At 35.2% G+C, this 23,796-nt stretch overlaps 1 protein-coding gene across 9 annotated transcripts in view; it reads left to right on the top strand.

Annotated features, from left to right (window-relative positions):
* Window positions 1-23,796, top strand: part of MPDZ (multiple PDZ domain crumbs cell polarity complex component) — a 220,961-nt gene that overhangs the window by 75,947 nt on the left and 121,218 nt on the right. For all 9 annotated transcript variants that reach the window (XM_043979442.1, XM_043979441.1, XM_043979448.1 and 6 more), the window contains exons 9-15: window positions 1,945-2,059; window positions 2,933-3,021; window positions 10,020-10,221; window positions 12,721-12,810; window positions 19,476-19,579; window positions 20,996-21,142; window positions 22,774-22,938. In XM_043979442.1, coding sequence (XP_043835377.1) covers window positions 1,945-2,059; window positions 2,933-3,021; window positions 10,020-10,221; window positions 12,721-12,810; window positions 19,476-19,579; window positions 20,996-21,142; window positions 22,774-22,938 — 912 coding nt within the window. The remainder of the gene's footprint in view (window positions 1-1,944; window positions 2,060-2,932; window positions 3,022-10,019; window positions 10,222-12,720; window positions 12,811-19,475; window positions 19,580-20,995; window positions 21,143-22,773; window positions 22,939-23,796) is intronic.

Genomic DNA, 23,796 nt, shown 5'->3' with positions numbered 1-23,796 from the left:
ATTTCACTAGTCAGCTAATGACCAGCTCATTAATGCCTCACCATTCATTGGCGGCACAATTTCACAGATTGGAGAGTGTTGGCACATTTATGAAATCTAGATCATATTTGGCATTCTAAGAGGGAAGGTTATTTGTGTATACTAAAATGCATTCTTATTTTTAAAAGCCCAGTATACAAAACTCACAATAAAAAAATACAACATAGAGTTTAGTTTTCTACTGGATCTGTGATTTCTTTGGTAGTATAGGGAACACCTAGTAAAGAAATTCCTTCTACCTCAGTAGACTAGAACCTGGGGGTTAACTCATCTTAGAAACTAATTGCTTAGGGCATTGAGACTTGATTTGGCTAGGGTCACAAAGCCTGTTTGTGTCAGAGATGGGACTTGAACCCAAGTATTCCCGACTTTGAGACTGCCCACTAAATCAAGCTTCTTAAACAGTAGGAGATAATTTTATATATTATGAAAGAATTATTTATTTTACAAAAGACTTTGCCAGTCATAAGCACCTATTTATTAAGTGCCTATTATGTATCAGGAGCTGATCACTGGGACTATAAAAAGAAGCAAAAAACAGTCATTGTTCTTTAGTTGCTTACAGTCTAATGGGGAGAGATGCACAAACAAATATGTACAAACAAGGATTTTTACATATGTATGCCTATACTGTACAAACACAGGATAAATAGGATATATAGGGTAAATAGAAAAAAAAATAACAGAAGGAAGCAGGAAAGGCTTCCTATAGAAGGTGGGGTTTTACTTGGGTCTTGAAGGAAGCCAGGAAAACCAATAATCAGAATAAAGGAGAGACACAATTTTAGGAATGGGAGATAGCCAGAGAAAATGCAGGAGTAGAAAGATAGAATGGCTTGTTTGTGGAACAGCTAGGAGGCCAGTGTTACTAGATAGAAGCTTACATGCTAGGGAGTAGGGTGTAAGACTGGAAAGGTAGGTGTGTTTGGGGGTGGGGTGGGGAGTAGAAGGGTAAGTTATGAAGTGCTTTAAATGCCAAAAAAGAGAATTTTGTATTTGATCCTGGAGTAGGTAGGAAACAGCTGGTATTTATTAAGTAGGAAGGTGACATTGTTCGACCTACACTTTAAGAAAATCACTTGGGGGCCTCATGGATTAGAGGTTAGAGAGACTTCAGGCATGCCAACCCACCAGCGGGCTACAGGATTCCTTGTGCACTTCAATGTCTATTTATAGTTTATTGATTGAGGAAAACATAATATCGTTGCGATGGAAAGAATACTGGATGGAAACCTGGATTTGAGTTCTGACTTGTATAATTGTATGCAAGTGACTTGACCTGCCTGAGCCTCAATTTTTTCATCTGTAAAGTGAGGATAGCGATGCTTACATCATCCACCTTGCAGGATTCTTATTGGGGAGTGTATTTTGGAAATCTCAAAGCATTACATAAATATTACATAAAAATATGAAAAAAATGGCTTGGGATGGTGGATGTAGGGTATAGGTGCAGAAAATCTTTAAATTCAAATGTTGGGCTCTAGCTATTTATGTTTTCTTCTCTATTATAATATGTAAATTCCTTGAGGGCAAGGATTATTTTTGCATCCCTAAAGGCTTGTTGATTGAGAGGATCCAGTTGAACTTCTATCTGTAAAGAAGGATCACCTCCCAAAGTAATTGAAGTAAAGGACAAAGCAGGATTTGGTTTTTAAAATCTGGTTTTTACACAGATTTTTTTCTGGAACATCTTTTTAGTAAAGGAATTTTGCTTTTGACCATTATATCTTTTTAACTATGTTAGATTAGTAAAAGAAGCAGGCCACATCACTAGAAGTTCTCAATATAGAAAATAGCTTTCTTAGCTTTCTGTGGAGTCTAAATCAGTCATATATAAGAATTGTATTTTCTTGAACTGAGCTGAAGTCTCTCTTTTTTATTTGATCTTTTTAAATTTTAATTTAGGTGGAAATGCCTATGCAGAAAAATGGAGAGATTGAAACATTTGATGTAGAGCTCACCAAAAATATCCAAGGATTAGGAATAACCATTGCTGGATACATTGGAGATAAAAAATCAGGTAGTTGTTTAAAATAAAATGTTTTAAACCTGTGTTCTATTGCTTCCTTTGGTCTTTGCTTTATGAAACATTGATTTTTCAGATAGCCATATAAACAGTAAACCTTCATTTAATATCCTCACACTGTATGCTTTTGAAAAACAACTTTAGAAACAGGGAAACTTAGGTGAAATAAGTGTGGAAATACCAATCTTGATGAAGGGACATTTGAGACAGTGTCCTTAATCCAAGGAAATGTAATCATTAAGGAGAACATAGGAATACCCTATAGAACATAGCTTCTTAAACTGTGGGGCACAACTGCATATGTGGTGATGTAAATGAATGTGGGTTTGAGAAAAATTTGGCATCAGCAAAAGGTTATATATACCTATTTTATATACCTGTATACCCAGGGTCATGTAAAAATTTCTCAGGTGAAAAGGGGATAAAATTTAAGAAACCCTGTTCTAGAATATGTAATCATTTTATCCAAATAATCAGTATTTCTATTTCATCATGCTATTGAAATAGTGACTGGATCGTGGAGGTGATGGCAGAAAAATCGAAGGTCAAATAAAATCTACTTTAATCTCTTTAATAATATGCCCAGTATCTTGGAGGGAAGGGAGGTAGTTGTGTCTATTAGCATTAGTTTAAACAGTTTCTTGTTTCTTCTCTTTGAATAGCTGGCCACTAGGATTCCACTATGCTGCTTATCTAAAATGGTGGCTGGCAGAATCATATAAAATTATAGGTTTAGATATGGAACTGGGAAACATCTATTATGTTCGCAGTATCTTTAATTTAGATACTTCTATGGGCATGCTTAGATTGCTTTAAAGAACAGTAACAGAATAATAATTTTTGTTTTTTTTTTTAAACAATTCTCAGAATCTTCAGGTATATTTGTAAAGAGCATTACAAAAAGCAGTGCTGTTGAACATGATGGAAGGATCCGTGTTGGTGATCAAATCATAGCAGTAAGTCACTTTCCTCATCTTTAAAATGATGGGGATAGATTAGAATTCTTTTGTAAAAACTTGACATTTTAAATATTATTTTAAAAGCTTTATTGATTGATGCTTTTAGTCTTTGAGACATTTACCTTGTGAGGAGAAAATTAGGTTAATAAGCAAAAAACAGTTCAAATATAATTTCAAAACATATATACATATATCTATATAGACATATCTCTATGTCTATATAGATATATACATCTATGTGTCTAATATAGTACGCAGTCTTCTGTGCTAGCAGTAGGGAGAATATTGGTCATTACAGTTAAATTTATGTTTTTGTGAACTAAATTATTTTTAAGGACCTTTCCATCTCTAATGATATTTAAGTCTATTGCCTATAACAACACTTTAGTTATTCTGCTATATTGGTGAATGAAGTTCCCAATTACTGAATCTTCAGGATAATTGAAGTTTAACTATTTAAAAATAATAACAACCATATCTTGAAGATTTTGAGACATCGATCTTTTCAGTTATATTATTCTGTAGACTGGAAATGAGATTAAATCTGTACTGATTTCAGTTTTTACTCTGGAATGAAGTTTCTTGAATAAGTTCTTGGTGTCTGTTTTATATTTTTGTTATTACTATAATATTTTATTTATACATTGGGCTTGTGTTTTAGAGTAGTTAATCCCAGAAAGCAAAAGAGTTAAGTCGGTCCTACACTTTTATGATATTTAATATGAAAAATTTGGGGTGTCTGCACATAATAAAAATTGTACAATTATCTTAGTTAATTGAGGAAATATACTGACTAGGTACCCTTTGCATTAACCCTATGACTCTATGTGGTCCATGACATCAAATTGGGAATCATTGTCTTTATATATGATGTAGATAGAAAACTAAATACATGTAGTTACTCAGTTGGACCACTTGGTGACACTCATGGTTTTTTTCTCCTGGACTGTTTGGGTATGTAGTTTTGGACATAACCAGGGTATCTTTTAATTGTGGGTATTTATTGAGATTTTTTAGAATATGTAGACCCATTTTCTTTTGATCAAATCAGTCTCTTTTTGGCTAACAAGTAACCTTATACATGATACTTATCAGAGAACTTTTGGGATACAGATGTTGAGAGCAGTTTTCAAAAGAAGCCTTCCAGGGTCAGTAGAGAGACCTTAATCCAATTTAGTGCTTTCTCTGTACTAAACTTCTAGTGTTCTTTCAAAGACATAAAAATAGTAACAAATGACCAGATTCTGCAGGTCAGTAAACAATGGATTTGGAGACTTGGTTCTGGTCCTTACTACCTTTATTATCTCAGACAAGTCACTTAACCTGCTGGAGATGAAGTTAATTCATCTGTAAAATTGGAATAATATTCATATTATATATATATATATATATATTGCCTAGCTCACAGTACTTGTGTAAGAATCAAATGAGAAAATATATACTAAGTAATTTATAAATAATAAAGTGCTCAGAACACTTCATTTTGCTCCTTTCAAGGTCCAGTTCACATCCTACCTACTGTAATAGTCTTTTCCAGATGTCTCTTGGTTGTATTCTTCCCCCCTCCCACTGGTAATAACTTTATATTTTCTCTGTATGTATTTTGTATTTATCTGTACACTGTAAACATGTTTATGCAATAGAATGTAAGCTACTTGGGGGCAGGGACCATTTCCTTTTTTTTGTCTTTGTATTTCAGTGGTTGGTATGTAGTAAATACTTAAATGCTTGTTGAATTGAATTTAATTAAAAATGACATGTAAATATTAGGTATTGTTATTGTTTTGTTGTTGTTGTTACTTTTCTAATGTTCTTCTCCAGTGCTTTACCATGCATGGCAGAGAGTTGGCTCATGGCTTTGAAGGCTAGGTCAGGAATGTGCAGACCCTGGTAGATACAACAAAACTGGAAAGGCTTCTAGTACAGAATTGGCAATGAATTATATCTTTTGTCCAATAAATAGTCTAGTTCATTGCAGAAAGGCTCATCAGTAGAATGTAAGGTACAACATGATAAATTCTTTTGGTCACAGACTCTCAAGAATACTCAATAAGGTATGGAGGAATTATTCTTTGTTCATTGCTGGAGCACCCACACTTAATAAAAATCAGAGATTCTTAAAATAAGAATTGTTTTTATTTCCTTATATTTTTTGTTGATGGAGTTCAGACAGAAACATTCCTGGGGGCAGCTCACTATCTATTGTTATTCTTTTGTATTTAATGTTCTGTGGGCTACTATGGAGGTGGATAAGATGGCAGGATTTTGTAACTGAATAAAGGTATCGGGATGTGAGTTCACCTTCAGCAAACTCATTGAAAGCATCTTGGGACAACTCCAGGTACAGACAAGATGATGGGGATGCTGCTCCTGCTGCTCCTGCTTATTGCTACTAGTACTCCTACTCCTACTCCGACTTTTGCTTTCTGCTCTGTTACCATCTACCTTCTCCATGGAATTCTTCTTCATGACTCCAAGATTCTTTACTAGCTACTGCACCCTGATTGTGCTGATTGGGTGGCCTTCACCTAATTTGTCTATAGAATACAAATAGCTTTCTTTAATATTTCTGTTCTGTATAACAAATAAACCTCAATCTGGAAATATGGCTGATTCACTTTCTCTTTTCTCACCCAACTTTCTGTACCTATTAGTAAACTGTTGGCAAATACTAAGATATCCCTCTGATCCTGTTAGCATGCTGCTTTTTAATGCTTGTCTAAGCTTAGTCTCCACAAACTTATTTACTTCCTTCTTTACCTGCTTGTTTTCTTTCTCTCTTCCCTTTCCTTTTTTCTACAAAAACATTTATACACACTAGTCTGGTTTAGCAGCACTGTACTTTGAATCAGTTAACAGACAAAGAAGTGAAGTAGAAATCAATCAATCAGTGAGCTTTGATTAAATGCCTGCTATGTCCTAACACTTTCAATACAAAGACACAAATGAAGATATCCCTGCCCTCAAGGAACTTAGAGTAATTTTCTATAAGTAGGAGATATACTTGTGCATACATGGAAATATAAAAGTACAAATTAAAATATTTTGAGTTACAGTACTACATATTTGCCTACACTTGTCATATGCCTCTTTCTCATTGAGATAGAAGGCTATGTAACATGTCAGGGAGAGTAACATGACTATTTAAGTGAAATGTAAATTATTGATCCAAAGGTCAAAGTTGTTTTCGTACTGTATTTAAAATAATTACCATAATATCTTCATCAAAGTTCTTTGGTCTTTAGCAAAATTCAAAATAGTCCATTTTCATCGGTAATCATGATTTTAACGTCCTAGATAGTTTTAATCCCTTTTATTTAAAAAGTAAAACCTATTTTAGTTCCAATCCAAATTTTCACATTTACATCAATTTGAAGGGGAACATTAGCACCCTGTGGATAATTTAAAACATGCCATTAAAAGGTACTCGGCTCAGGTTGCATTTTCATGACTATAGACATAATTGGAGTTTCTTCTACTTGACTGATCATTAAATGTCAGAGTTGCTGTAATGCCAGCCTCTTCAGACCATTGGAGTTTTGGGTGCCAGGTAATAAACATTTCACTGTCTTAATTTTTTTATTTGTAGAGCTAAAATAAATAACTTTTAATTATTTTTACCATTTTTAGCACTTTCTTTTTTGGAACAGTAAGATGATTTGTTTTATTTAATTAGTGTTAGATAGAATCAGATAGTTTAGTAGAAAAATACTTGGACTGGAAGATATGTTTGAATCTCGGCTTCAAAACTGCCTATATCGGGGCAGCTAGATGGTGCAGTGGATAGAACACCGGCCCTGGAGTCAGGAGTACCTGAGTTCAAATCCGGCCTCAGACACTTAATACTTACTAGCTGTGTGACCCTGGGCAAGTCACTTAACCCCAATTGCCTCACTAAAAAAAAAGTTAAATTAAAACTGCCTATATCAATATATCAACTCCAATCAAGTCATTTAACCTCACCAAGCTTTAGTTTCCTCATTGGTAAAAAAGGAACTGTCTGCTTTAAATAAAAGCAACTATCTACTTCATATAACATAAGGTTGTGATGGAAAAAAAAAAGAATTGTCAACCTTAAATTACTCTATAATTATGGAATTATTAAGTTAATAACATTCTTTTTGACTGTAATAATCTTTGTTAAAAATGAGAATTACCTTTGCTTGAGAAAATTACTATCAACTTTCCTATAGACATCAAAAAAAGGACATCAGAATATTATTCTATTAAGGTTGAAGTTAAATGCTGCCTAATAGGATTTGTGAAATCATTTTGAAGGCCTTGGAAGTATGTGTTACTAGTTTGATGCCATCTTTGTTGTGGTGGGGAGGTAGGAGTAATTCTTTGAACTTTACCAACATAGTTTTACCCACTAGGAAAACTCCCAAGTTATTGTTAGTGAAGAACTGTATCTTGGCAGCCGTTTATGGTATTGCTCAATAGGATAAATCTATCTTTTGTGCTCCATTTTCCATCAAATAATTTGTATCTTAATGTCTCAGTGATTTAGATACCATAGCCAAGTCTATACTTCAATATATCCTGGTGCATATGGAAATAAAGGAGCCAGAGCTGATCAGGGCTCATCAGCCTTGCTTCTACTTGGCATTTACCTAAGAAAGGAAAACAGGAAGGATTTATTAAGTACCTACTGTGTGCCAGCCACTATGCTAAGTGTTTTACAAATACTTCATTTGATCCACACAACAACCCTGAGAGGTAGCTACTATTACTATTCCCATTTTACAGTTGAAGAAACTGAGGCAAACAGATGAGGTGACTTGCCTAGGGTCACACAGCTATTAAGTATATAAAGTCATGAATCGAGGTGTTTCTGTCCCTAGGACCAGCACTATCTGCTGTACTACCTAGCAGCATCAAAGATATTTACCAGGTAGAAACTGCATCCTTGAATAGTTGGGGATGCTTTCCTGCCTGTTAATTTTAAAAATTCTTTCCTTTTTGTATGTGGAGGAGGGGAAGGGAAAGGGAGAGAGAAGATTATATGTTTTAAGTATAAGCTGTGGGTTCTAAGAATTGAGAAGAAAGTACATGTTTTATTTTCTTTAGACTATTTGATGAATTTTAATTATTGAAGTTAAATGGATAAGTGGGCATACAGTCTATTTTGATATGCAGCTGTGCTATGAGAGAAAGTATGGAATTGTGAAACTCAAAATGAAAAGGCAAATCCTCAGCTTAAAATTCTTTGGTATTTTAAGAAATTCTGTGTAATCATGAAAAAATATATATATTTAGTATTGGATTTTTGCCAGATCCTTTTTATAAACATAATTTCAAGGGATTTATGTTAATCTTGAAGCTAATCCCTTCATTGGTATATGGAGTTGGCTTTGGGTTCTCAAAAGCTATCATAGTCAATTTTTCTAAAGCAGCAAGAGCTTCACATATGGGGCCAGCAAGGTATTTTTTGTCTCACTGAGTGTGGAGAGGCTGATGGTTTCTTACCAGGTTCTGAAATAGGTCTTACCATAACTCATTAAGGAGTTCACAGAATCGTTGATGGTGATCTACATTGGTGGAGAGAGAACCCTTGTCAAGGAAATCATGAGTCTCAACAAGTGTTGAAGTAGGATCATGGATCTTGACTTGGGAGTAACCCTACATATCATCTAGTATGACACCTTCATTTTTCACATGAGGACACTCAGGTCCTGACTGGTTTAGTGATTTGCCTAGAGTTATATAGGTAGCGAGTAGCAGAACCATGATTTCAATTTGGGTCCTCTTGCTGCAAATCTAGTTCTATTTCTACTGTGACTTTTTTTAATTTGGCAAACGTGCAAGTTGTGTGTGTGTGTGTGTATGTGTGTGTTCTCTTTTAGTTCCTGTTAGGTATAGAACCAACAATACACTATTGGTCTGTTGTGGAAGGATCATGCCAGCTAGCTTCAGAGTAATTTTATTCCAGAAGGATGGCTTCTGGGTAGTGAATTTTTTGGCCACAACCTATCATATAGATAATCTAGCAAGGAGAGAAGGGCTTCAGTCTTTGCCTGTATAGGGAGTACCTTCAGAGGTTATATTATGGGTCCTTGAAATATTGAATAAGAATGTGTGTTATAAGTGCGGGTGTTTTATGTCCCAGTATGAGTTTATGCATGGCATTGACTATGCTTTATAATCACATAGGTTTTCAGGCTTGTGGCATGAAAATGTAAAGCCTTTTCTACATATGTTTATATCTGTTTTGTGTTTGACTAATTTAAAATGGCTTAAGTATTGCAGAAGATATAAAAATAGCTCACAGTATTATAGTGCATAAAATAATTTCAAATTTTTTTAAAAGCATGAGATAGTGATTATAGACCACATATAATCACCATCTCCTACAGTTTTTTTTTTTTTTCATTTTGGAATTTGTTTTGTTGGGGGCAGGGCTTTAACTATGGATTAAAAAAGGAAGGTAATTGCATTTACTTTTTTGTTCTAACCACTATAGACTTAGTTTTAGATAAAACAAACAAACGCCAATTACAAGCATGGGTTTACATTTCTTTGATCTCCTAGAATAACTCATTTTCCACTATATAGTAAATTATGCCCTTATATTATTATCTGTGTATATGTTATCATCTAATCAATCAACAAGCATTTATTTAGGGTATATTATGTGCCAGGAACTGTGGTAGGTGCTGAATATTCAGATGCCAAAAAAAATTGTCTGCCTTTTAGGACTTCTTAAAATGTTGTCTCCCCTGCTAAAATGTTAGCTTTACAAGCAGCTATCTCCTTATACTGTCTATATTATTATATATATTCTGTATATTTGTATATTGTATAAATACAGCATATCACACAGAGTATTATTGCATATAGACAGTATATATCTTGGCATATACTATATATATATATATATATATATATAAATATAAATATAAATAAATAATTGTATCTTTCATACTGCCTAGCAGCATATTTGTTGAATCCAGAGACATGTGTTTATGCTTCATCTGACCTCCTTTTTCTCTAAGGTGGATGGCACAGATTTGCAGGGCTTTACAAACCAACAAGCAGTAGAGCTTTTACGAAACACGGGACAAACTGTTCGACTGGCATTGATGAGAAAAACAACCAAACCAGAAATCCAGGCTAGGTCTGATGAGGACTTTGGCACTCCTGTTACTGTTACAAAGGACATTGCTTTGTCTACTTCAGGCATTAATTTAAGCAAAGGTAAACCCACATTATTATAATTTCATTCCAAGACTAGGCTTAAACAAAATAAAAATTAAATCTCCCATGCCTTCTTTTGTCCACTCAAATCCTGTTATGATACTTTAGTATGGTATGGAGGTGATCATGGGCTTTCAAAGGTAAAAGTTCACAAACCTTGGTAGTTAAAAGGTAGTAAGAAATGTTTTTAGAATACCCCTGGTAACAAAATTGCCAACTAAAGACTATTAACCTAAGAATAGAGAGGTACATTATTAGAAGCCACCAAGGATGAATTTTTTAACTGTAGCAGCTCATGAATCCATCCATAACAGTATATGAAGTTTACTGGTCTCTGTTAGGGAAGAGATAATTTATATGGATGAAAACACATAACTTTTGAGGCCCACTTTTCCCACATAGAGGATCAAGGATTTGAGAAGCAATATGGGATAACTTATTTGAGAGATCTGTGATCAGTCTCCACCTTTGACATATCATCTTTGTGACTTTGGACAACAGGCAGTATGGCATGGGGATTAGAATGGTAAATTTGGAGTTAGAAGATCCTGGAAAAAGTTACTTAACTTTCTTCTGCCTGTGTTCCTTCCTTCCTTCCTTCCTTCCTTCCTTCCTTCCTTCCTTCCTTCCTTCCTTCCTTCCTTCCTTCCTTCCTTCCTTCCTTCCTTCCTTCCTTCCTTCCTTCCTTCCCTCCTTCCCTCCCTCCTTCCCTCCTTCCCTCCTTCCCTCCTTCCCTCCTTCCCTCCTTCCCTCCTTCCCTCCTTCCCTCCCTTTTTTTTGGTGAGGCTACTGGGGTTATGTGACTTGCCCAGAGTCACACAGCTAATAAGTGTCAAGTGTCTAAGGCTGAATTTAAACTCAGGTCCTCCTGAATCCAGGGCCAGTGCTCTATCCACTGCACCACCTAGCTGCCCCCATCTGTAAAATAGAATAATATACTTCTACCTCACAATATTGTGTAGAAGACCAAATTAGATAATATATGTTAACAGTTTTACCACCTTAAAGTAATTTGTTGTTGTTTGTTTTTGATTTTTCAGTCATTTTTCAGTTGTGTCCAATTCTTCATGACCCCATTTGGGGTTTTCTTGGCAAAGATGCTAGAGTGGTTTGCCATTTTCTTGTCCAGCTCATTTTACAGATGAGGAACTGAGGCAAACAGGATTAAGTGATCCTAGAGTCACCCAGTTATTAAGGGTCTGAGTCTGGATTTGAACTCGGGAAGATGTCTTCCTGCTCAGCCCAGTGTTCTATCCACTGTGTCACCAACATTTATTAAGCACCTACAATGTGCTAAGCACTGGGGATACAAAGAAAGGCAAAATAAAGTCCCTACCTTCAAAGAGCTCACATCTAATGGGGGAAGATAACACACTTTAAAAAAAGAGCTGAAAAAGGGAGAGGGTAGGAAACCAAACAATGGGAGGTAGGGGATCCAACATAGATGCTTGAAATCCTTTAGCCAGGTAGGAAATTATGAAGTGCTTGGGCTTCCTCAGTTAATAGAATATGTGAGAGGAGCTCTCTGATGTTCACTCTCCACCCCTGGTAGTTGGAGGGAAGGAGAGGTATAAGGGGTAGAGGGTACCTAGATGGTATGAGTTTCAGAACTGACATGATCTTTTAGGAAGATGATTTTTTCTGCAAACAGTGGTGAAGTACAGATGAGCAACCAGGGGGAAGTGAAGCACTAGATAAATGTTATCTATTATTATGTAAATGTATGTTATAATAATTAGTGTAGTTTTTAAAAAGTATTGTTAAAGCAGGTATACCTTGAAACATAGTGATGTAGTCGCATGACATTTTCTACAAGACAGATCTCTGATGACTTCCATTTTTGAAGTTTTATTTATTTATGTCCTACAGTAAAATTCTCTAGTGCCTCATGTTTTAGATGTGACTGTTCTCATAGGATGAGGAGAGCACAGCCTGTGTTTTCAGCCTTTTAAAAATATACCCATTCATATACTGTTCTTCGATATCTCACTCTGCCCTCTCAGCTCCGTATATTATGCCATCCATCCAACAGATCTAGAATGTGTACCACTTTTCTCTCTTCTTGTTGAAATCCTCCTCCTTCTTGAAGAAACAGCTAAGTTGTTCTTTGGAAGATTTATTTAATCTTCCCCCAACTTAATCTTAGAAATTTTTCTTGTTTATTCTCTTCTTTGTACCATATAATTCTTTGTATTGCATGTATTTTAACACATGTGTATATATAATGTATTTATGTACATACATAAGCCTCTATGCATATATGCATACACATATGTATTTACGTATGTAAACATACATGCATACATACAGTTTCATCTAGTAGAAATTAAGCTGGGAAAAGGCTGGCATTGTCATTTCTGTATCCCTAGCACCTAGCAAAGTAATTTGCACAGAATTGTTAATTCATGTTTGCTGAATTGACTTTGCTATTGAGATTGCATGTATCATGATTGTATTTAAAAAAAACCCCAAATGATCCTAACCATGTTCTGTTTTTAGAAAACTGTGATAAGGATGATATTTCGCCAACAGTGGACACAAATACCAGCATGTTGCAAATTGGAGAAGCTGAAAAGCATCCAGAACCAGGTTAGTAGATGTTGTGTGTGATTTTTAAGAAAAGAAATACTTTTCATTTATTTTAAACACAAATATAAGTAATGGATACAGGGCATGAATACACAGTTGATTTTGTCCTTTCTTTCTGGGTTGTTAACTTTTTGTCCTCATAGATCAGCGTGCACAAGAAACTCTTTGGGTTTCAGGCAATTATTTTGACACTTGAAGAATGATCTTTTAAATCAGTAAACACTTAGTTAAGGACCTGCTCTGAGCAAAACCCTGCTTCAATCCCTTGCTGACATTTTGGCAGAGAATAGGGTGAGCAAATATAAGAGATATCCTGAACAATGTCCAGATAAACTCTAGAGAAACTTTGTGTCAAAAGTCCCATCACAATTAAACTACCTGGTTTGCTAAAACTAGTACATAGGTCTCTGTATCCACAGCCCAATGTTCTTTTGGTGATCTGTTATCAGGAGTTTATTCTGTATTGGCTCTGTTTTCTGTATTGTATAAAAATGAGTAAAAAGCATAACTTTTTTCCTAGGGAGCAGCTTTCTTGAATCAATGAAACTTTTAAAAATAGTTTTACATATTTCGAAATAGTGGGTTTCATGATAATGTGATACATACACATACATTTACATATATATACACACAAGTATATGTATACACACATGTATGCACACATGGGTAGGTGCATGCATGCATGAATACATATTTTAGTGGATTTGCATCCCTGAGATTGTGGATGGGTTGCTTTATCATATGACAGTCTCTGGCAATGACCTAGAACAATCCAGGCTGGTTCTAGAGTAGATTAAATGACTCTGTTCATATCCTAGTTGTGGGACCATCTAAGTTCATATTTGATGGTGAACTGTGTCTCTCTGGGAAGTTTTAGATTGCTTATGGTTCTCTATAATATCAGAAACAAGGAATTTAGAAGCACAGCTGGTTGGGCATCCCAGTAAAGGAGAGATATGGACAGCAATCTAAAGAAAATTGATGGGGCAGCTAGGTGGCATAGTGGATAAAGCACTGGCCCTGGATTCAGGAGTACCTGAATTCAAATCCAGCCTCAGAAACTTGACACTTACTAGCTGTGTGACCCCGGGCAAGTCACTTAACCCCCATTGCCCCGCAAAAAAAAAGAAAAAAAATTGATGAAAGATAGAATATGCTTGTAATTCTCTTGCTCTGCCCACTCTGACTTTTGGATCAGCTCATTAGCCTCTTTGAGATCCTTGTTCTTCTCTTTAATCTTCTAGTCTGTTGCACCTATTCTGGCTACTTTCATGTGGTTTGGCCCTGGGATTAGCCAGTCCACAAAATCACAAAAGTTCTAAACTTGGAAGAGACCTGAGAGTCTATTTAGTTCAGCCCATACCAAAGGGAATATCTACTGTAACATGCATGCAAATGGTTCATATCCTCTGCTTGAAGCTCTTCCACGAGGTCTTCCCATATAATCCATCCTACCTTTGGACAGCTCCAGTTCTTAGGGAAATTTTCCTGATACCATTCCTAAATTTACCTCTTTCAGCTTCTACCCACCACTCCTATTTCTAGTCTTCTGGAGCCAATTAGAATAAGTTTAATTCTTCTTTTATATGACAACCCTTAATATATTTAGAGATAGTGATCATATCTCCCTTGAGTCTTCTTCTCCTGGCTAAAGATCTTCATGTCATTAAAACAATGGCACTTTAGAACTGAAAATATTTCTGCAGGCAGAGTATCTCCAGGGGTGAATACAGAGGGACTGTCATTTCTTTATTCATAGAAAATGTGCCTGTATCATAGCCCAATATTGCATTAATGGGTTTTTTTTTTTGGCAGTTCACTAAAACCCCCAATTGCAGACAAATGACTGTCTAACCATGCTGTCCACATGCTCAACTTGTAGCATTTCTTTTGTACTCAGATGTAAGGCCTTACATTTAGCCCTGTTGAATTTCATCTTCTTAGGCTAAGAGGTTTTTTTTAGATCCTGTCTTTGAGTAGCTCTCCCCCTCAGCTTTGTGTCATCTGTTGTTTCAGTGAGTATGCCAATTATGCTTCTATCCACATCATTGATAAAATTTTAAAATAGGATAGGGCCAAGCACAGACATCTGGGGCAATAGGGAAGGGTAAGGAATTTGAAGACAATAAATATGTATATGGTGCCTACTGTGCCATGCATTGTGCTGGTCACTTTACAGATATCTCACTACACTGGCAACCTCCTGCCATGAGCAACTACTCATTAAGTCTGACTACTCTACTAATTCTGAATCCCATTAATTGTGTTATCATAGAACCCATAATTCTCTTACGTTTTCCACAAGAATAGTATGATGGAAAAGGTTTTGCTAAAATCTAGATAAACATTATCGATTTCAGTAGTTCTTAGCCATTTTTGTGTCCTGAATTCTTCTGACACTGGTAGCATCTGTGGACCCCTTCTCAGAGTAGTATATTTAAAAGAACAAAATTAAACAAAAACCCACAAGATTACAAAGGAAACCAATTATTTTAAAATACAGTTTAAAATATTTAAAAAACAAATTTACAGATACCAGGCTAAAAACCCCTGTTCTTTGCCATTACTCTAATCTGCTAGGTTAGAATCTCTGTCAAAAAAGAGAACATTTACTTTGGTGTGACCTATCCTTGATGAAGCAACAGTAGAATTCAGATTTACTGAGAGTTATAGTTTGTGCGATCTATCCCCTTCCTTTCAAAACAAAACAAAACAAAAACTGGTGCTGTATTTGCCCTTTTTCAATTTTGTGACACCTTTCCTGTTTTCCATGATTATTTATATATCAGTGATAGTGGCTTAGCAGTCACATCTGCCACTTCTTTCAGGAGCCAAGGAATGTAGTTCATTTGGGCCAGATGATTCAAACAGAGCCAGGGCAACTAGGTGTTGTCTTACTATCTTCTTCTTGATCTTGGATTTCAACTCCCTAACAGATATTTTTGTTCTGTCATTTCCAGGGTAAAAATGCATTCTCCTTGGTACTCAGAACAGAAACAAAATAATAATTTAGTAGCTCTGCTTTTTTTATTTTACCAGACCTTTTTTTTGAAGTTAATGTAAAGATAGTTTTCAACATTTACTTTTGTAAGATTTTGAGTTCCAAATTTTTCTCCCACCCTCCTTTCCCTCCCCCCTCTCAAGACCAGCTAGCAATCTGATATAGGTTATACATAAGACTCATGTTAAACATATTTCCACATTAGTCATGTCGTAAGAGAAGAGAACAAAAGGAATAAAACACAAGAGAGAAGAAACAGCAAAAAAAAAAGCAACAACAAAAGTGAAAATAATATGCTTCATTCTGTGGTCAGACTCCTTAATTCTTTTTTTTTTTCTGTTTGTCAAGAGCATTTTCCTTCATGAGTCTTTTGGAATTGTCTTGGATAATTGTACTGCTGAGAAGAGCTAAGTCTATCACAGTTGATTATTACACAATATTGTTGATATTGTGTACAATGTTCTCTTGGTTCTTCTCATTTCACTCAGCATCAATTTCAGGTTTTTCTGAAATCCGCCAGCTTATCATTTCTTAGAGTACAATAATATCCCATTACATTCACATACCACAACTTGTTTAGCCATTCCCCAGTTGATGGGCATCCCCTCAATTTCCAATTCTTTGATACCACAGAAAGTAGCTTTGCCTTTTCTTTGTTGTCAGTTACCATTGTCTTATCCATCCAAAGCAGAAGTTCCATTCCTTTTTGTAGTTTCCTCTTTCCACCTAAAATAGCAAAAATATTACATTTTGTTGACCTTGACTTCCCTTGACAGCCTCAGCTTATCCTGAGCTTTACCATTTTTTATACTTTTAGTACTATGATCTAGTATTTATCTTCTCTCACCTGCCCTTGCTTCTATCTCCTGTACAAATGTTTTGAAAAAATCTAAGTTTATTGTGAATTCCTTGTGCATCCTCATTTTTCTCTTCAGACAATTTGTATGTTTCTTCCTTACCGGAACCAAATATGGTATTTCAAAAAACTTCAGAGCCAACCGTGACCAAGTTCATTTATAATTCAAAGAAGTTGACTATTTGCAAAGCACTGGGCTGGGGGCTGGGGAAGAGGCAGAGATAGATAAGAAATCATCTATGTGCTTAAGAAATTCTGCCTTTTCCCTAGACTCTAACCCAGTGTCTCTGAAATTTTTTGAAATAGTGTATTTAGAATTACCAAATTAGAAATAATATAAGTTGCAAAATGAGGTGTCCTGAATTCTTATTATCCCAACTTAAATTAATGAGGCTGTTTGGCTTAGGGAAAAACAGAGACTGAATAGACTTTATGGAGTCAGCAGTTGGTAGTTCAGCAAGAAAAACATTTGTCAATAAAGAACATTTTTTTGTTGAACAGTAAAACTCCCCTTCGGGGAGAGTTATTAACCCAAGGACCATGTTTTACAGAGCAATAAGGATATAGTAAGAAGAAAAACAAACCCAAACTTGGCTTTGCTTATTTGCATTATAAACTGAAGCCTTGGGAAAGATTTTCATTTCAGTTATTTGGACTTGTTAACCCTGTAAATACATTAAAATAACAACAGATACTCATTTTGGGAAGTAATTAAGTGGTACCTATAGATTTGACAGTTATTTCATACCTTTGGGTATAGTTCTACCATAGGAAACATTTAGTCAAAAGTGAGTCTTGCTCTTGCTTTAAGAAAACCCAATATACAAAAATCCAAACTTGTAAAAGATAAATCAGTTCATGATGATTTATTTTATAAAAATGGACTTTACCTCATAGTCTTTCTTTTCTTTTCTCTTCTTTCTTTCTTTCTTTCTTTCTTTCTTTCTTTCTTTCTTTCTTTCTTTCTTTCTTTCTTTCTTTCTTTCTTTCTTTCTTTCTTTCTTTCTTTCTTCTTTCTTCCTTTCTTCCTTTCTTCCTTTCTTCCTTTCTTCCTTTCTTCCTTTCTTCCTTTCTTCCTTCCTTCCTTCCTTCCTTCCTTCCTTCCTTCCTTCCTTCCTTCCTTCCTTCCTTCCTTCCTTCCTTCCTTCCTTCCTTCCTTCCTTCCTTCCTTCCTTCCTTCCTTCCTTCCTTCCTTCCTTCCTTCCTTCCTTCTTTCCTTTCCTTCCTTCCTTCCTTTCTTTCTTTCTTTCCTTTCTTTCCTTCCTTTCTTTCCTTTCTTTCCTTTCTTTCCTTTCTTTCTTTCCTTTCTTTCCTTTCTTTCTTTCCTTTCTTTCCTTCCTTTCTTTCCTTCCTTTCTTTCCTTCCTTTCTTTCCTTTCTTTCCTTTCTTTCCTTTCTTTCCTTTCTTTCCTTTCTTTCTTTCCTTTCTTTCCTTTCTTTCTTTCTTTCCTTTCTTTCCTTTCTTTCTTTCCTTTCTTTCCTTTCTTTCCTTTCTTTCCTTTCTTTCCTTTCTTTCTTTCTTTCTGGCAATGAGGGTTATGTGACTTGCCCAGGGTCACATAGCTAGTAAGTGTCAAGTGTTTGATGCTGGATTTGAACTCTGGTTCTCCTGAATGCAGGGCTGGTGCTTTATCCACTCCACCACCTAGCTGCCCCCTCATAGCCTTTTCGATAGCCAACTCACCTATGAAATGAAAATAAAATTTGATTTACAAACATATGTTATATACTCAAATCATTGGAGACTCATCTGTTGTGTAAATCAAGTAACACTTATTATTAAGCTCAGGATCTTTTGCCAAACTTAAAAGTGGTTTCAGAATAAAGCCTGTATTTGGTTGTAATATAAATATACACATACTTACACAGCAACTGACCTGTGTTCAGAGAGATGCACCTGTCTAATTAGGGACCAGATTGGCTCAAATTGAGGGGATGCTGGAGGGGGGGAAAGTAGGGACTGTCCCCACCTGTTTCTAATGTATCACTATTTTTGAAAGAGGATTATGAGTAATACAAATGTGAAAATACCTACATCTACAGTGAAAACAATAAGCAAAAAATGGAATCCAATAGTAAGTATTGGTAAGACATTCAGGCTCTGAGAACTTGGCTTTGATGAGTTAGGTTGGCAGAGAAAGATAAGAAAATTAGTTTCCCCATGGGCATGGGTTTATTTATATTGCTTTTTTGAAGCCAAAGCCAATGCTTCTAATAGTTTTAATGGCCACGAATGGCCTTAAAGGTTTCTCTGAAATTAGAGGGCACAATGAAGGGTATAGAAGTAAGGAGCAGTTTGCAGGTAGTCTTTCTAGTAGACCAGTTTTCAAATTCAGGCTGTGTCAGTGTGTACCTACTACAGGAATCCAAGGGAAGTGGAGTGATCATTAGGAATATGTTAAGTTTGTCGAGCAGTCAATCACTAGGCACTATCAAGCACTTCTCTATCAGCCAGGCACTGTCTTAGACATTGAAGATTCAGTTACGAAAGTGACTTAGCTCCTGCCTTCAAGAAGGTTATGTTCTACTGGGTCGAAAAAGGTTTCTCCAAGAAATGGGAAACTTGAACTGGGTTTCAGGATGAAATGGGTTGCTAGGAAGGTTGCTAAGTTGCTAGGAAGAAAGTAAAAGTACATTATGGGAAACAGCATGGGAAAAGGTATAACCAGACATACAAATAGGATTACAAATAGGGTTATCATGAGACTAACTTAATGAGGGACATTTTGGTCAATGAATTCACTTTGTGCCAAATTTCAAGATGTGAAAAATGTTGTAGTCAATTAAGTAATGGCTTTAATGATTTTAGACCATCAGCTACCAGAAGAAGTAGAAGTTGATGAAGGACAGCATCAAGAAGCAAAATTGCAGAATAAATGGCAAAAGATTATGGGCCTTAATTATGAAATTGTGGTATGTTAACTTTATATTCTGATTTTAGTATTATTTTTGAGTAATCTGGTAAATTTTACTATTATACTTACTGTTCTAATAGATATCTAATATTGCAGTTTCACATAAAAATGCAAAGGGCTGAAGAATTATTTAAGCAATATGGAATTTTTTATATTAACAATAATAATCCATTATTATCCTTTTTAATTTGGTCCCAGTCCAACGGTAAATGTCTGGCCTTTGGGGAAGACAACGTTGTAGTGCTGATCTGAGCTCTGGAGTCAATTTCTTTTTAAAAAGGCTGATTAAAAACGAGAAAATAAAATAAATGGAGAGTACAAAGTAAGGATGTAGTGAATCTAAAGCTGAAGTTTCTAAATTCACATAATTCATCAACTTTCCAAACTTTGATTAGTATAAAGGGCATGTTCCAAAAATAAATGGTTAGAACCATGAATTACTTTTTCTTACTCTTCCTATGCCATAGTGACATGAAGATTTTTTTTTTTAAATTTGCCTTTGCATAACTGTACCATCCTCAGGGTTTGGCAAGAACAATCAGGTGTTGGGTAAGATGATACTCTTGGTAGGGTCTGAATTCCTATGGATTATAGAGAAAATGGATCGTAATGGCAAACACAACCCTAATTATATGGCACATAATTACAAAGCACTTTCAAGTTCTTTCTCTGAGACTCTCATAGTAGTTATAGAGACAAAAACAAGCCCTATTAAGGTAGTGGGATTCAGTGGAAAGAACATTGGATTTGGCATTATTAGACCTCAATTTCTAATTGGTACAAACTTGTTCAGTCTACTTGACTTCTTGAGTCTCATTTTCCTCATCTGTAAAATAAGGTTATTGGACTCATTGCTCTCTAAGGTCTCTTCCTGTTGTAGAGTCCTTGAGCTTTATAAGTAGTGCTTTAATTTCTGATTATGTGTCACTAGGGAAAGAATTTTAAAATGCATTAACTTTTGTTAATTAAAAAAGTATATCTCTAGTAAGAAGGGAATCTCCCTGTAATGAAGAATGGATGCTGTGAATTGGGCTCTTCCATATTTAATTCGAGAAACTTGGCTACTCTTGACTGCCACTGATATTGAAACTTAGAACTAAGGTTAATTCTAGAAATTTATGGACATCAGTAATCTTTCCAATAGGAACGTTACAATTTCTGCAGCATTCTGATGACTCTCTGTCGGTCAGTCTGTTTCTTTCCCTCCCTCCCTCTATCCTCTACACACACACACACACACACACACACACACACACACACACGCACACACACACACAGATATGTGTGTGTGTGTGTATATAATTTTATTATTCATTAATCAGTTATGTGAAAAATTCAGTTTATACCTTTTGCTTTTATATCGCAGTTATTTATAATGGCGAAATAAAATTATATATGATTTCCATTCTTTTAGGTTGCCCACATGAACAAGTTCAGTGAGAGCAGTGGGTTGGGAATAAGCTTAGAAGCAACTGTGGGACATCATTTCATCAGATCTGTTCTGCCTGAAGGGCCTGTTGGACACAGTGGGAAACTCTTCAGTGGTGATGAGCTACTGGAAGTAAGAAATTGTTTCTGTTTCTTTCCTTTAAGTAAGTTTCTGAAAAAAAAAAAAGCAGTAAAGAATTCCTTTTCAGATATGTATTGAACAGAGTAATCATCATCATCATCAGTATGATGATTTTTAGAATGCTATACAAATATCATTTTATTTGATCTTTACAACATACTGATCCTTAGGAACATACTGAGAAAGGTTAATTGATTTGCCCAGTATTGCATATTATTAGTCATCGTCTGAGACAGAATTTTCTGTCTGAAACAGGTTTTCCTTGAGTCCGAGTCTAGTGTCCTATCCATTGTGCCACTTAATTATCTCCAGGATGAACTTTAGGATTCCTTCCAACTCTGAGATTCTCAAAATTTCTGATTCTTCAAGACTTAGGTATTACCTTAAAGAGCACATTAAGGACCAAAGTACAAAAACCCTAAGCTTACAAAAAAATCTAGATCATGTATATACTCATATTCTGAACTAAGTCCCAACATTTTATGTTCAAGAAAATTTAATAAACTTTTTCTGCCTCTATTCTTTATTGGCCTTCCATCCCTAAGTCCCCTTTTCTTTCTACCTCCCAACCTTTGCCTTTCCTTCATAAACATAATTTAATTTAGAGAGTATCTGTGTAGTCTTTTCACTAACTGTTGTGTACCTGACCTTGGGTAAATAATTTCAGCCCTCTGAGCCTCAATTTTTTTATAAGTGCAATGAGGGGACTGGACCAAATGATTGCTAAGATTCCTTTCAACATCAAATCTTGTGATAATATCTATATTTCTCATTTTGGTTCTGAGATTCTTAATCTGGCAGAAGAAATGGGGATAAAGTGGAGGTTAAGAGTTGATGATTGTATAATATAGTTTTTTCCTTTGACTTTTTGTACTGTGATGACAGGTGAACTGTCAGAAGTTTAAATCAACCAAAGAATCTCCTAACACTCTTTTATGTCTGAATTAGAATTAGACTGCAGTGTACCACTCCTTGACCAAAGTAACCTAAGCTCTAGCTGAGAGGTGGAAAACAGTTGTGGACCATTTCTAATCATTATAGATCTTGGACAAATATGAAATCATTTGTGTATATGCTGTATATAAGATACAAGAAAGTAACACTTGGGGGCAGCTAGATGGCATAGTGGATAGAGCACCAGCCCTGGAATCAGGAGTACCTGAGTTCAAATCCAGCCTCAGACACTTAACACTTACTACCTCTGTGACCCTGGGCAAGTCACTTAACCCCAGTTGCCTCACTAAAAAAAAAAAAAAAGAAAGTAACACTTGATTTATTTGTTTCTTAATAGTATTTTATCAATTATATATAAAGATGGTTTTCAACATTCTCTTTTGTAAGATTTTGAATTCCAAAAATTTTTTCCCTCCCTCCCCAAGATAGCAAGCAATCTGATATAGGGTATATATGTAAAATCAGGAGTAATGCTTAATTTGTGAAATAATATACTTTATTTGATGTTAAAACATGTTTTTCCATGGGTCATTGTGACATATCTATATCTATATCTATATCTATATCTATATCTATATCTATATCTATATCTATATCTATATCTATATCTATATCTATATCTATATCTATATCTATATCTATATATCTTTTTTTCTCCATTACAACAGGTGAATGGAATAACTTTGCTTGGTGAAAATCACAAAGACGTGGTGAATATTTTAAAAGAGCTTCCTATACAAGTGACAATGGTTTGCTGTCGTCCACTTGCTTTACCCATTAACCAGGATGAGTTGGATAGGTTGAATCTTTCTGATATCCATTTAACAGAAAAGGTATTCCTACTTACTCTCGTTTGGCTAATAGCTACTTCACATGAATCAAAGTCTAACAGGGCACATAGTAAACACTTAATAAATGTTTTTTGAATTGAATTCTTGATTGTGTGGTTTGGGTTTTGACTAGTTTGTTATATATGCATGTGAGTTCTGTCCCCATAATATATCTTATACTACAGAATTTATATCTTTAAAATATAAAAAATGAACTCAAGCCATTATTATATTAACAAATTTATATATTATGCATTATGCTATTTTCCTTTATATACATTCTACTCCATTAGAAAAAAATGAAAGAAAATAGAGACCATCTATTCTTTGGAGGAGTAGCTGAAGCAATTTTTAAAGTTGATATATGTCAAATTTGCTCCTCCTCCAAATAGTATCCAACAGGAAAGAACGTATCTTAGATACTCATCCTATTGAGATTATATAGAAAATTTTGAAGAGTGTTCCATCAAAAAGGAACAGAAGATCATTTCTTTTATCTATGCAGTAATACTGAAGTTGCATTAAACATTTTGAAAATAAAGGGTCAGTTTGCTACTGGTCAGAGGACTAGATTTTGTCACTTACCTGTGTGAGCATGGAGAAGCCAATTAATCTCTCCAATTCTCAGTTTCCTCATCAGTAAAATGAGGTGGTTTGACTAGATAATGGCTAACATCCAATTCAACTTTATAGCTGTGATTCTTTATTTGAGAACTGCAGTGGCATCCACGTAGAGGAAGGCTTCTTGCACTTTAGGTCAATTCTTTGTAGAGTCTCTAAGGGAGAATATAGACAAGAATCACATAGGATTGCTATGTATGGATATGTTAACCAAAGGAAGGAATAATAGCCACTTCAAAG

The sequence above is a fragment of the Dromiciops gliroides genome, chromosome 1 (genome assembly GCF_019393635.1).
Source record: "Dromiciops gliroides isolate mDroGli1 chromosome 1, mDroGli1.pri, whole genome shotgun sequence".
Classification (NCBI taxonomy): Eukaryota; Metazoa; Chordata; class Mammalia; order Microbiotheria; family Microbiotheriidae; genus Dromiciops; species Dromiciops gliroides.
This window is presented reverse-complemented; position numbering and strand designations above follow the sequence as displayed.